The sequence below is a fragment of the Callospermophilus lateralis genome, chromosome 17 (genome assembly GCF_048772815.1).
Source record: "Callospermophilus lateralis isolate mCalLat2 chromosome 17, mCalLat2.hap1, whole genome shotgun sequence".
NCBI lineage: Eukaryota > Metazoa > Chordata > Mammalia > Rodentia > Sciuridae > Callospermophilus > Callospermophilus lateralis.
In genome coordinates, this window is record NC_135321.1 from 77,905,687 (window position 1) to 77,917,986 (window position 12,300).

At 45.5% G+C, this 12,300-nt stretch overlaps 1 protein-coding gene across 1 annotated transcript in view; it reads left to right on the forward strand.

Moving 5' to 3' along the window:
* Window positions 1-12,300, forward strand: part of LOC143382734 (E3 ubiquitin-protein ligase RNF213-like) — a 108,568-nt gene that overhangs the window by 30,573 nt on the left and 65,695 nt on the right. The window contains exons 11-16 of the mRNA XM_076836931.2: window positions 763-994; window positions 3,397-3,452; window positions 4,931-5,084; window positions 7,973-8,134; window positions 11,421-11,510; window positions 12,107-12,229. Coding sequence (XP_076693046.2) covers window positions 763-994; window positions 3,397-3,452; window positions 4,931-5,084; window positions 7,973-8,134; window positions 11,421-11,510; window positions 12,107-12,229 — 817 coding nt within the window. The remainder of the gene's footprint in view (window positions 1-762; window positions 995-3,396; window positions 3,453-4,930; window positions 5,085-7,972; window positions 8,135-11,420; window positions 11,511-12,106; window positions 12,230-12,300) is intronic.

Genomic DNA, 12,300 nt, shown 5'->3' on the forward strand with positions numbered 1-12,300 from the left:
GTGAGGAAAGGCTCTTCAGAGAAGACGTGGAAAGCACAACCTACACAAGAAAAATTGTAGGGGCTGGCTGCACTCGGTGGCCGAGGCCTGCCGAGCATGGGCAAGGCCCTGGGTTGCCTCCTCAACACCACACAAAAATTTTTTAAATCCAATTTAATCTCTTAAATTGGTATAAAACTTAAAACTTAAAATAAATCTGAATTAAACATGAAAGCAGCTTTGTACTCATTTCCACACACAGATAACTGCCATGTGTGGAGTGCCCTGTCCCCTTGCCCTCCCTGTCCACTGGGAGCCAGGTGCCGTCTTTAGGGATGAAGGCAGTGAGCTCAATTGTTCTCATCTCTTCTCTATTTTTGGAACCTTTTGAAATGAAAGCTAAATGGAAATTATTTTTATTTATTTATTTATTGGTGTCAGGGATTGAAAATCAAGGGTGCTCAACTACTGAGCCACATCCCTAACTCCTTTTTAATTATTATTTTTTTTTGAGACAAGCCTCACTAAGTTGCTGAGGGTAGCCTTGAATTTATGATCCTCCTGCCTCAGCCTCCTGAGTTGCTGGGATCCCAGGTGTGCCATACACTTGGCTATTTTGTTCAGTTTTCACTTGATTCGCTCTGTATGTCTGTTTCCACGATACATTGATATCATCTTTAAAATCTGAGCATTCTGGACCTTCCCAGCCTTGCATTTCCTTGTCTTGAGTCTGTTCGGTGCTCTCACTGTTGCCCTGGTCTCTGTCCCGGTTTCTTCATTCAGGAGCCAGTTTCTTGACTTCATGGAGAGCAGGAAGCAGTTGCTGTGTGTGGATGAGTATCTCTTTCGATCCTGGTTCAGTTTGCTGCCTCTGGGAAGCCTGGTTCCCTATATGGAAAACTCCAATGAATACTTGAGTCTCATGCCTGCTCGGGTCCTGGACTGTTTCCTAGGGACTCACTACAGGCTGCAAGGGCTTCAGAAGATCTCAAAGGTCTCAGAAGATCTCTTGGAGGTTTGTGGTTGGGAGTTGGGTGTCAGGTCCTTGCTTAGTAAAAGCAGGTTACAACTGAACATTGAATGCTTATGGGTCTTCTGTCCTGAAGGGAAGTTGGGGGAAGTGCTGAGAAATAATCAGAGAATTGCTGAAATAAGAAGTCATTATTTCTTAGGGTTAAAGTTTGAATTCCCAGAGTAGATTCTGGTTTAGTAAATAGAGCACAAGACAACCGTAGCCATTTTTTATTTATGACTGTTAGAAGGTGCTGTTAACGTCACATGTTTCATAGTTGCTGTCTTTCCTTTTATGCTTTTTGAGGTAAAGAAAATGGTATAAGGACTTGGGAATCAATTTAACAAAAGAGGTGAAAGACCTCAACAATGAAAACTACAGAACACTAAAAAAAGAAATTGAAGAAGACCTTAGAAGATGGAAAGATTTCCCATGCTCCTGGATGGGCAGAATTAATATTGTCAAAATGGCCATATTACCCAAAGCAGTATACGAATTGAATGCAATTCCAATTAAAATTCCTATGTCTCTCCTAATAGAAATAGAAAAAGCAATAATGAAATTTATTTGGAAAAATAAGCGACTCAGAATAGCCAAATCAATCCTTAGTAAGAAAAGTGAAGCAGGATGCATCACAATACCAGACCTTAAACTATACTACAAAGTCATAGTAACAAAAACAGCATGATATTGACACCAAAATAGGCTTGTAGACCAATGGTACAGAATACAAGACATAGAGACAAACCCACATAAATATAGTTATCTCACACTAGACAAGGCACCAAAAACATACATTGGAGAAGAGATAGCCTCTTCAACAAATGGTGCTGGGAAAACTGGAAATCCATATGCAACAAAATGAAATTAAATCCCTATCTCTTACCACACACAAAACTCAACTAAAAGTGGATCAAGAACCTAGGAATTAGACCAGAGACCCTGCACCTAATAGAGGAAGGAGTAGGCCCGAATCTTCATCACGTCAGATTAGGCCCTGATTTCCTTAACAAGACCTCTAAAATATAAACTATAAAATCAAGAATCAATAAATGGGATGGATTCAAATTAAAAAGTTTCTTCTCAGCAAAAGAAACAATTAATGAGGTGAACAGAGCCTACATTTTGGGAGCAAATTTTTGCCACATGCATGTCAGATAGAGCATGAATCTCCAGGATATGTAAAGAACTCAAAAAACTTAACACCAAAAATACAAACAACCTAATCAATAAATGAGCTGAACAGACACTTCTTAGAAGAAGATGTACAGTCAGTAATAAACAAATATGTGAAAATTGTTCAACATCTCTAGTAATTAGAGAAGTGCAAATCAAAACTAAGATTTTATCTCACTCCAGTCAGAATGGCAGTTATCAAGCATACAGACAACAATAAGTATTGGCGATGATATGGGGGAAAAGGTACACTCATACATTGGTGGTAGGACTGCAAATTGGTGCAACCAATCTGGAAAGCAATGTGGAGATTCCTTAGAAAACTTGGAATGAAACCACCATTTGACCCAGCTATCCACCTCCTCGGTCTATACCCAAAGAATTTAAAATCAGCATACTATAGTGATGCAGCCACATCAATGTTTATAGCAGCACAGTTCACAATAGCTAAATTGTGTAATCAACCTAAATGCCCTTCAATAGATGAATGGATAAAGAAACTATGGTATATATACATAATGGAATATTATTCGGCTTTAAAAATTAATAAAATTATAGCATTTGAAGGTAAATGAATGGAGTTGGAGGATATCATGCTAAGCAAAATAAGCCAATCCCCCCCAAAACAAAGGCTGAATGTTCTCCCTGAATAGCGGATGCTGATCCATAATGCTGGGGGTGGAGGAGTCACATGGGAAAAATGGAAGAACTTTGGGCAAAGGGGATGGAGGGAAGGGGAGGAGGCATGGGGGCAGGAAAGATGGTGGGATGAGATGGACATCATTACCCTAGGAACATGTATGACTGTATATATGGTCTGATGCTACATCATATACAACCAGAGAAATGAAAAGTTGTGCTGCAACTGTGTACAATGAATCAAAATGCATTCTGTTGTCATATATACCTAATTAGAATAAATAAGTTAATTTTTAAAAAGGAAAATGGTATAAGGGCTAGGATGTAGCTCAGTGGCAAAGCACTTGCCTTGCATATGCAAAGCCCTGGGTTTGATCCCCAGTTTCAAAAAAGAAAAGACAAAGAAAAAAAGAAAAAGAAAATGGCTTAAATTTACAGCATGCATTTCACAGGTGGAATATGAAGATTGGCTCTTGAAGGCTTATGTACAAGGAGAACAGGACAAGTCCCTGTGCCCTTCTCCCTTCTCGGCACAGACAGCTGTTTCCTTCTTGGACCTTTCATATTTCCCTTTCTCTTTCTTGCCTTAGCATGTCGGGAATGTTTTCAAAATGCTGGTGCACCTTGTGGACATCCTTCAGGATGTGTAAGTAGAGCAGCTGGTGCAGTCCCCCTGTGTGGGCTCCTATGTGGTGTGGGCCGCCTGTGTCAAAGTGGGAGGGTGGTGTACCAGCAAGTGTTCCAGTGTCCTCTGCAGTTGCCAGTCCAACCATATGGGTTTTTTCATTTTCTTTGTCTAAAAGGAAAAGAGCAGGACTGTGGATGTAGCTTAGGGGTTGAGCACTTGCGTAGTGTATGCAAGGCCTGGGTTCAGTACCCAGCACTATGAAAAAGAAAAGCAAATAACAGCTCTTGGGTGCTGAGATTTTGCTTCGTTCCCACCCAACCTTTTGGCTTTTGTGTATTCACATATTTTTAAATGATCATTGTCATAGAGCAGATATATGTGTCCTGCATTTTTTTTTTAACAATTAGTTCTTGAAAGTTGGGCCCACTTAAAACAAAAATCAAAGGTGGCCTTGCAGAATCATTTACTCCTGCACCTGTGTGTGGCCTTTGACACCTGAAGGAACAGCAGGTGAAATGCAGAACAGTGATGTGCACAGGGGCCTGAGTGTTCCTGGAGCCTCTCAGCACTTCTGCTCTCCCTTCTCCGAGCCCCTGGGGTGTCTGGACGTGGAGCGTGGCGCAGGGCCCCGTGTGTGGCAAGCCCTTGTGACTTTGCAGGGTCCTTTCTCATATCACCAAGCTGTCAGTCAGTAAATGTGAAACCCGGTCACACCAGGTGGAAGAAATTCTATCTGCAGTGCACACTCCTCTTCTAGCACCCTCCCTCCCTCCCTCTCTCCTGTACCTCTCTGATTTTTTTCTTAAGTTATTCATATTTTAATATTGGAAATATTCATCCCTTGCTATTTTTTGAATAAGGGAATGTATTTGCAAATATTTTAACTTGCTTTGATAGAGTTCCAACTGCTGAGCTAAGACAAAAGGACTGTGACTGCTTAGTCACAGTTTTAAGACCTATTTAATGATATCCTGGAGGAGATCAAGTAAATGCCTTACTTGTAGGTCATTTATTTTATTTTAAGTAATTAATTTGTTTGTGGTACTGGGGATTGAACCCATTCTACCACTAAGCACACCCCCATCCCTTTTTATTTATTTCTTCTTTTTTTTTTTTAGAGAGAGAGAGAGAGAGAGAGAGAGAGAGAGAGAGAGATATTGATTTATTATTTATTTATTTATTTTTAGTTTTTGGCGGACACAACATCTTTGTATGTGGTGCTGAGGATCGAACCCGGGCCGCACGCATGCCAGGCGAGCGCGCTACCGCATGAGCCATATCCCAGCCCCCCTTTTTATTTCTTATTTTGAGATATGGCCTTGCTAATTTGCTGATTCTGGCCTTGAACTTGGCCATCCTCCTGCCTCAGCCTCCTGAGGAGCTATGAGTACAGGCATACTTGTCTGTCTAAAAGGGAAGGGACTGGTATTGATAATTGGTATTGTTTTCTCATTTCCCAATGACTTAAATGAGCTCTCTGGACTCCGGGTGGGTAGGATTCTTGAGAAGATCTCGTTAGAGTCCTACTTGACTGTGTGCCTGAAGCTCCATCAAGCTGCCTGCAGGATCACCAAACGCCTGAGGTTTTACGAGATCCCTGCCTTGTCTGCTGAGGTCATTTGCAGAGTCATCAGACTTAGACCTCCAGTGGTGAGTGGGATTCATGGACGAAATGTCATGCCCAGGAGAGGTCCTGGATTCCATGCAGCCCGATTTAGAAGGGAATGTGGGGGTTCTGGGATGGCTGGATGAGACAGAGTGGTATAGTCAGTTGTCAGGTATTCATTTGGCATCTCCTACATGCTGGGTTCCACTGTATGCAGACTACATACTTCGCCCCTGGCCTCGCCAAGAAGATGAGCCCTCCATTTTCCTAGATTCTATTATTCACAGAAAACTAGAGCCCATTTACCCCCCAAAAACACATGTCTGTGCCTTGTCTTCCCTGCCAGACTCTTCCCTTCATGTAGCGACACACCATGGCAGCAGAGCTCATGTCCTGCTGCCCTGCTCAGGCCCCTGTGCCCCTCAGTGTGCAGTCATCCTTGCCCTCATACCCAGAGGGAACCTCACTCTGATTCCTGCCACTGGAGCTTGGCTGCCCCTGGCCTTCACACTCTGTTCTCTCACCCGTGTCTCAGGGCAGCGTCCCTGCTGCTGCATCAGGAGCTTTGCATTGCTGAGCAGCTTTTCCATTGCGGGTCCTGAACTTCTGTGTGGGTAGTCGAGAGTGGTGTCTCAGGGCAATTCTTTTTTTAACGTTTTTGCACATCAAAACTGTAATGTTAGGGATGAAGATGGTCAAGTCTACATTTTCACCTTATTCTTTCAGCCTTTCTTCTTTAATATACCACAGACACACTCTAAGAATGATTTTTTCCCCCCAGTACCAGGGTTGAAACCCAGGGATGTTTAATCACTGAGCCATATCCCCAGCCATTTTTTTTTGTATTATTTTTTTTTTTTTTTGTATTTCATTTAAAGATAGTGTCTTGCTAAGTTTCTTAGGGCCTTGCTAAGTTTCAGAGGCTGGCTTTGAATTTGGAATCCTCCTACCTCATCCTTCTGGGATTATAGGTGCTAAGAATGAATTTCACTGATAAGGTGTCTGCTTTCTCCCAAGTGGTACTATTTCATCTATCCCAGATTGGTGCCAGCTCCCAATAGATGGTCAGTTATTTAGGGTTTCCTTTTTTGCAGAAGGAAGTGTCCTCATTGTTTTTTGGGGCCCCAGATCTGTGGTTACAAATACTCTACCTGTTCTGCAAAAACAAAATTTTGCTGTGCTAAAATTGACTAAAGCAAAAACATGCCTGGGCATATGGTAGCCTCTTGTCAGGTGGTCAGCAGCTGGGTGGCTGCCATGCGGGTCAAAGCACAGTTCAGGGCCCTGCTGTTTGTTCAGCCTCAGGGTTGAATTCAATTAATTTATTGACTGTTCAATTCTGGATGCAATTCATTTATTGACTGTTCAATCCTGGATGACACCAGGATGTGTAAAGAAATAATAATAAAGAGGAGACACAGAGACAAGGTGCAGAGGCAGGTAAGGTGGCAAAGTGGACTTTTTCCCAGCAGACACATTTATTCATACCAATAAGTCATATTAGGTCATTTGTACCATAACTACATTATTGTTTAGCCTATCAGTAAGGTTGCTTATTCTGCAGTTACATTTTACAGTTGCAATATGCAATGTCAGGAGCTATGTGCAGCTCTCAAGAAAGTCCATTGACTGATGTTACTATAAGGCGGGCAGATCCAGGAGCACCTGAGCTTGGTGAAACTACTTGGTGTAGTTATCAAGCAAACAAATTCCTTTATTCCCAGGAGTTATGTGCCTAAGATTAAGGTCGAAGCTGATAAGACTGTAGCGTGGAGGGCATTACCATAGCAACCAGGCATCCTATGCCTTTGCACAGAAACTTTCCCAGGCAACAAGGATGTCATAGCCATGAAGTCATCAGGGACCCCAATCCCAAACACAGAACCTCCACAAGGATGGGTCAGTGTGCAACTGGGGCTGCTTTTGGATTTGGAATGTCTGAGGCCTAGCACTAGGGAAATGCCCTGCTGGGGTGTCCAGATTGTCCTGGAAGGTATTCAAGGACATCATACAAGGGTACCCTGTTTCATTTTCCTTTGAGAACCCTCAGTGCTGTCCTGCCTTGCTCTCACCTGTGCCCTGTGCTCTGGTCACCTGCCTGGAGCCCGAGTCCCTTCTCCTGTTGTTGGTGTGCCTCCCGGGCTCTTTGAGTTTCTCCACCTTGGCACTTGCTGTGGCTGAGGACCATGCTCTTCCTGCCGTCTGAATGGGTCATCTCTTCCACTCTAGTTGGTTCCTTATAGCAGGAATGGCATCTGCTCATCCACCTTGTCACTTTGCCAAGATGGAGGCCCCAGGGTGGTTCTGTGAGCCTCGAGGGGGGCAGGAGTCAACAGACCCAGGTTTTATGGAGCTCTGTAAGAGCACACACTGTGCAGCCTTCAGGGCCTCTGGAGTTGCATGTGCTCCATGGCAGGTACCTCTGGAGTGCAAAGAGAGAGAGGACTCTGGAGTGTTGGGTCACCTGAAAGGGGGTAGTTTTTTTGGTGTGGTGGTAGAGGTGGGGAGGAGACAGTAGCTGTCCCTGCAGAGTGCCCTGGGGAGAGAACTGGGCTGGCCTCTAGGCCAGCAGAGTGCTGCTTCACATCCCTAGAGTGGGAGCTGGGAGTTTGCACGACCTACTGGTTCAGGGTTCTCTGGAAGCTCTTTGCTCATGGGTGCATTCTTCTCACCCAATCTGGAGAAAGCGCAGGGCTCTTGTGTGTGCCTCCGCTGGTGGAGGCTCTTGGTGAGGCAGAGTCAGCTTGGGGACCTGCAACACCCATACCTTCTCCCCACCTCTCCCATGTTGCCCCTTTCATGGGAGCCCAGGGTACTGGGGAAATGACAGTGCTTGTGTCAGTGGGCTTCCAACAAGCATGGAGCTAGGAGGTGGCTCAGGTGTGGGGAGCAGCAGAGTAGAGCTGGTAAAACTTCTCTCATGTGCCCACAGGAAGTGGCAGAGGACCCGGGAGCCGCAGCCCAGAAGGGCTTCCTGACAGTTTTCCTCCAGGGTGTCCTGGCCACCACGAGATCCTGGCTGTGCACAGTGTTAGCAAAGAGAATGTTCCAGAAGGGTTCGACTATCCTTTTCACCTACCCCGAGGAGATCCAGGTGAGCTTTGCCTGAGGTTGCAGAGCCTCTGCGGGCAACAGAGTGGGGAGTCACACAGTTGTGTCCTGTCACCAATCACTAGACCCACAATGCCTTGGCCTGGAGGCCTGGGCTTATCCTGAACCTTGCCTCAGGCCCTGGCCCCTACTCTGAGGAAGGAACATTCCTCCTTTACCTGGCAGAGGGTCAGTGGCTCTATGGTACGGTGTGATGGGGTGCAGTCATGCCGAGGCCGAGTTGCCAGGAGGACCTTCAGGCTCTGCTTCAGGTCTGAGGCTGCAAGCCAGCTGTGTGGTACTGGAAACAGAAGGTCAATATGACAGGAAGCACCTTTAGCTGGCAGCTGAGTGAAGCCATTTGATAGAGTGGACTCCTCCTCCCAAACCTAGGACATGGGGAGGATTCCACAATAGTCACCCCAGTGCTGGAGAAGACAGCTGAGAGCCGGTGGGATCCAGGAGCCTGAGTCCCTAGAGGGCTGCAGGGGAGGAGGTAGAGTGGGAGGTCCTGCCCACCCCAGGCCTGCTGTCCAGCCTGGCTGCCTTTTCCTTGGCTTGAAGTGGAAGGTTGTCCCCCTTGAGCCACAGTCTTCCAGGGAGACTCTGGAACCTGCTTGTGTCTTCACACAGAGTTGGTGGCAAGACTCATTGTGATGTTAGGCAGGGGTACCCCAACTGTATGGACAAGGGTGGCTGCAGGCCAGAGGGTTGTTCTTTTTAATGAAGGAAAAAAAATCCTCTTCCAACTGCTTTGTGAAGTTTGATACCAACAGACTAAAATCCCAGGAAAACACAATTGGATTATTAAATATTATTCCAGGATTCTAAGTAGTATAATCCCCAGGTGTTAAGCATGAGAGACGGGTAGCTGTGTAGTCACTGACAAGAAAGATTTTTTTTTTTTTTTTTTTTTGGTACCAGGGATTGAACTCAGTGTCACTCAACCCCTGAGCCATATCCGCGGCCCTATTTTGTGTTTTATTTAGAGACAGGGTCTCACTGAGTGCTTAGCACCTAGCCATTGCTGAGGCTGGCTTTGAACTCATGATCCTCCTATCTCAGCCTCCTCAGCTACTAAGATTACAGGCATGTGTCACTGTGCCCAGCCAGAAAGAATGATTCTAAGTGCAGTAGTAATGATTAAACAAATGAAATTAATTAAACATCTACTCTGAGGTGATTGCTGCTGTTATTCCTGTTTTACAAGTAAATTTACCCAGGTCTGGGGAGATGGACGTGCTGTTGGTATTGCTGGAAGTCAGGAGAAGGGGATAGGGAGTAAGAGGGACAAGAGCTCTATGGTATGGAAGGAGCTAGAGATAGCAGCAGGAACTCATGATTTTAGATAGTTGCCAGCTCTGTCCATCAAGAGTCCTATGGCAAAGGCACCCTGAGACCATGAGCACCTACAGAAATAATGATGCCCTGGGACCCGAGCACACCCACATCCCATCATGCCTTTTCTTTCTTTTTTTTTTTTTTGTGCTGGGGACTGACCCAGGAGCACTTTGTCACTAAGCTACACTGGTGGTGGCTGGTGGAAATAAACTTTCCCAGACCTTTATATTTTTTATTTTGAGGCAGGGTCTTGCTAAGTTGCCCAGGATGGCCTGGAACTTGTGACCCTTCTGCCTCAGCTTCCTGAATAGCTGGGATTTCAGGTGTGTTCTACCCCACATGGCCCCATCATGTCTTCTAACTCCCGTTTCCCACCACACAATGCTGTTCCTGGAAGAAGAACCACCTCCATGAGTCAGTGCGAGATGCACGGGGGGCCAAGAGCTCCTTGTGCTGGAACCTCAGGAAATGCTGAGGCTGCAGGCATGTGTTGATCCAGACTCCTCCTCAGACGGCCAAGAGGACTCCATGTGAAGTCTGGGGTTGACATGGTGGTCTGTCATTGCTGGCTTTTCACTTTGGACAACTGAGTTGTGGTCATGTTTATGATGGCAGAAATGGGGTTAAGAGAACATAGAAATTATCTGGGCTATCTCTGCAGCATTTTTGTAAGCCTAAAGTTATTCCAATTTTTTTAAGAAAACTATTGAAGATGCTCACATTAGCTGGAATCTGGAACAATTTGATTATTTTTTTAATATTTATTTTTCAGTTGTAGTTGGACACAATACCTTAATTTTATTTGTTTATTTTTATGTGGTGGTGAGGATCAAACCCAGGGCCTTGCACATGATAGGCGAGCACTCCACTGCTGAGCCACAACCCCAGCCCCATAAAAGGCAAAGTGATAGGAATGGATTAAAATTCATTGATAAACATACTTACAGAAAAAAAGAGAAAAAAGGAACTTCTCTATTCTTCTATTGAAGAATGGAGTTAAGAAATGTAGAAGAAATGATTGCAATAGAAAACTGTCACTCTGTAACCAAGGTATAGTAGCTGATGCAGGAAGGTATCACTCAGGAATCCTGAGCTCAGTGGGGGGTGCCAGGAGGTCACAGGATTTCCAGTGTCCCATTGCAGAAGAAATCTGCCTGATAAGCCTTAACCAAGGACCGACCTCTTGGTCAGCCCTGGTGGCACCAACAGTTTTCATGGGCCGCTTGGTCAGGCTCAAGGTGTTTGGCTAGGCACCTGTGGAAAGTGCAGATGTTTGGCCACACCTGACCTACACTGAGTACATTTTGGCTTAGTAGTGTCCCAACTAAACCTACTGTAATCATGGGAAAACTGTGAGCCAACTGGGTCAAGAGACAGTCTGCAGAATGACCTGAACTTTCAAAAATTGTCAGTGTCAGAAAAGATAAGGCCAGGGAACTTCTCTAGAAAAGAGACATGACCAGTAAATGCATTGTGTGTCCCAAGGTAGACCCTGGATCTAGATGTCAGGTGGACATATGGAGGCATGTGGCTAGGGGCACCTGCTCTAGGCTCCTGTTCTCCTAACGCTGCCTGTCCTCAGCAGACATGGTGTGCGGATAGGATGCCTACCTGGGCTTGGAGTCGTGTTAGGATACTGCCTTCAAGTGCTTTAGCAAAGTGCTTCTTTTTTTTTTCTGTACTGGGAATTTGACCCAGGGGCACTCAACCACTGAGCCACATCCCCAGCCCTTTTCTTTATTTTTTATTTAAAGACGGTCATGCTGAATTGCTTAGGGCCTCACTAAGTTGCTGAGGCTGGCTTTGGACTCAAGATTCCCCTGCCTCAGCCTCCTGAGCCACTGGGACCACTGGTGCCCCCATGCCTTGTTGTTGCTGTCTTTTCTCTAGGATATCTCTGTGGTGTTTACCTGTCCCTGTGGCTGTCACTTAACATGTGGGTTTTGCAGGTCTGGCGGCGGCTGGTGGAAATAAACTTTCCTGCAGAGTATGAATGGAAGGAGTCGCTGCTGGGGGACATGGAAGGGAGGCTCAAGAAGGTACCAGACATGGGGGACACCCTCAACATGGTGATGAGCCCAGACTGCTGGCAGCACCTGGGGCTACAAGCAGAGCACAGCAGTACAGGCCCTGGGATCCACCCCAGCTTTGCATTTCTGTTTCTGATCAGGGCTTTTCAGTTTGACCTCAGAAACATTTCAGAGTTCTAGTATAACGTTCTTGAAAAGAGCCAGGGAATGGGATTGTGCTCTTACTGGGGCCCTAGACATACGTGTCATCAAGCCCTCCATGTATAGGTGCTCCAAGGGACCTGCTGGTGGCAGGAGCCTTATTAAACACACTGACATGGAGGAAATGAACAAACAAAAAATGCCCTTCATTTTGAATGAAAGTCTGTGACCCAGAAAAGTTGGTTTCTCCATAAGTGTTTTATATGGATCTGATTCAATGGACAAAAGAAAGGAAAAATGGCTCTTTTTCAAAATTTGCATATTTTTACAAGCTGCTATTCTGGTTGCTTTTTTTGGAATATGAGAAGAGACTAACTTGGTTTCATCTTTACTCTTCTAGTGAGGGGCAGGGAGGAGGGGAGTCAGAACAACCACTCACACCCCACCCACCTCCATGTTTGCAGGAGAGACCCCTTTCCCAGATCTCTGCCTTCTGTAGCCCTCACTGGGATGCTGCTGGCCTCAAGGACAGTGTGGCCAAGAGCTTTGAGAAGTGTGTCATCGAAGCTGTGAGCTCTGCCTGCCAGGTGACCAATCTCTTCTTGGGAAACATGCTTGGGTTCACAGATGCTTGCTGACATGGCCAGCTCCAGGCCTT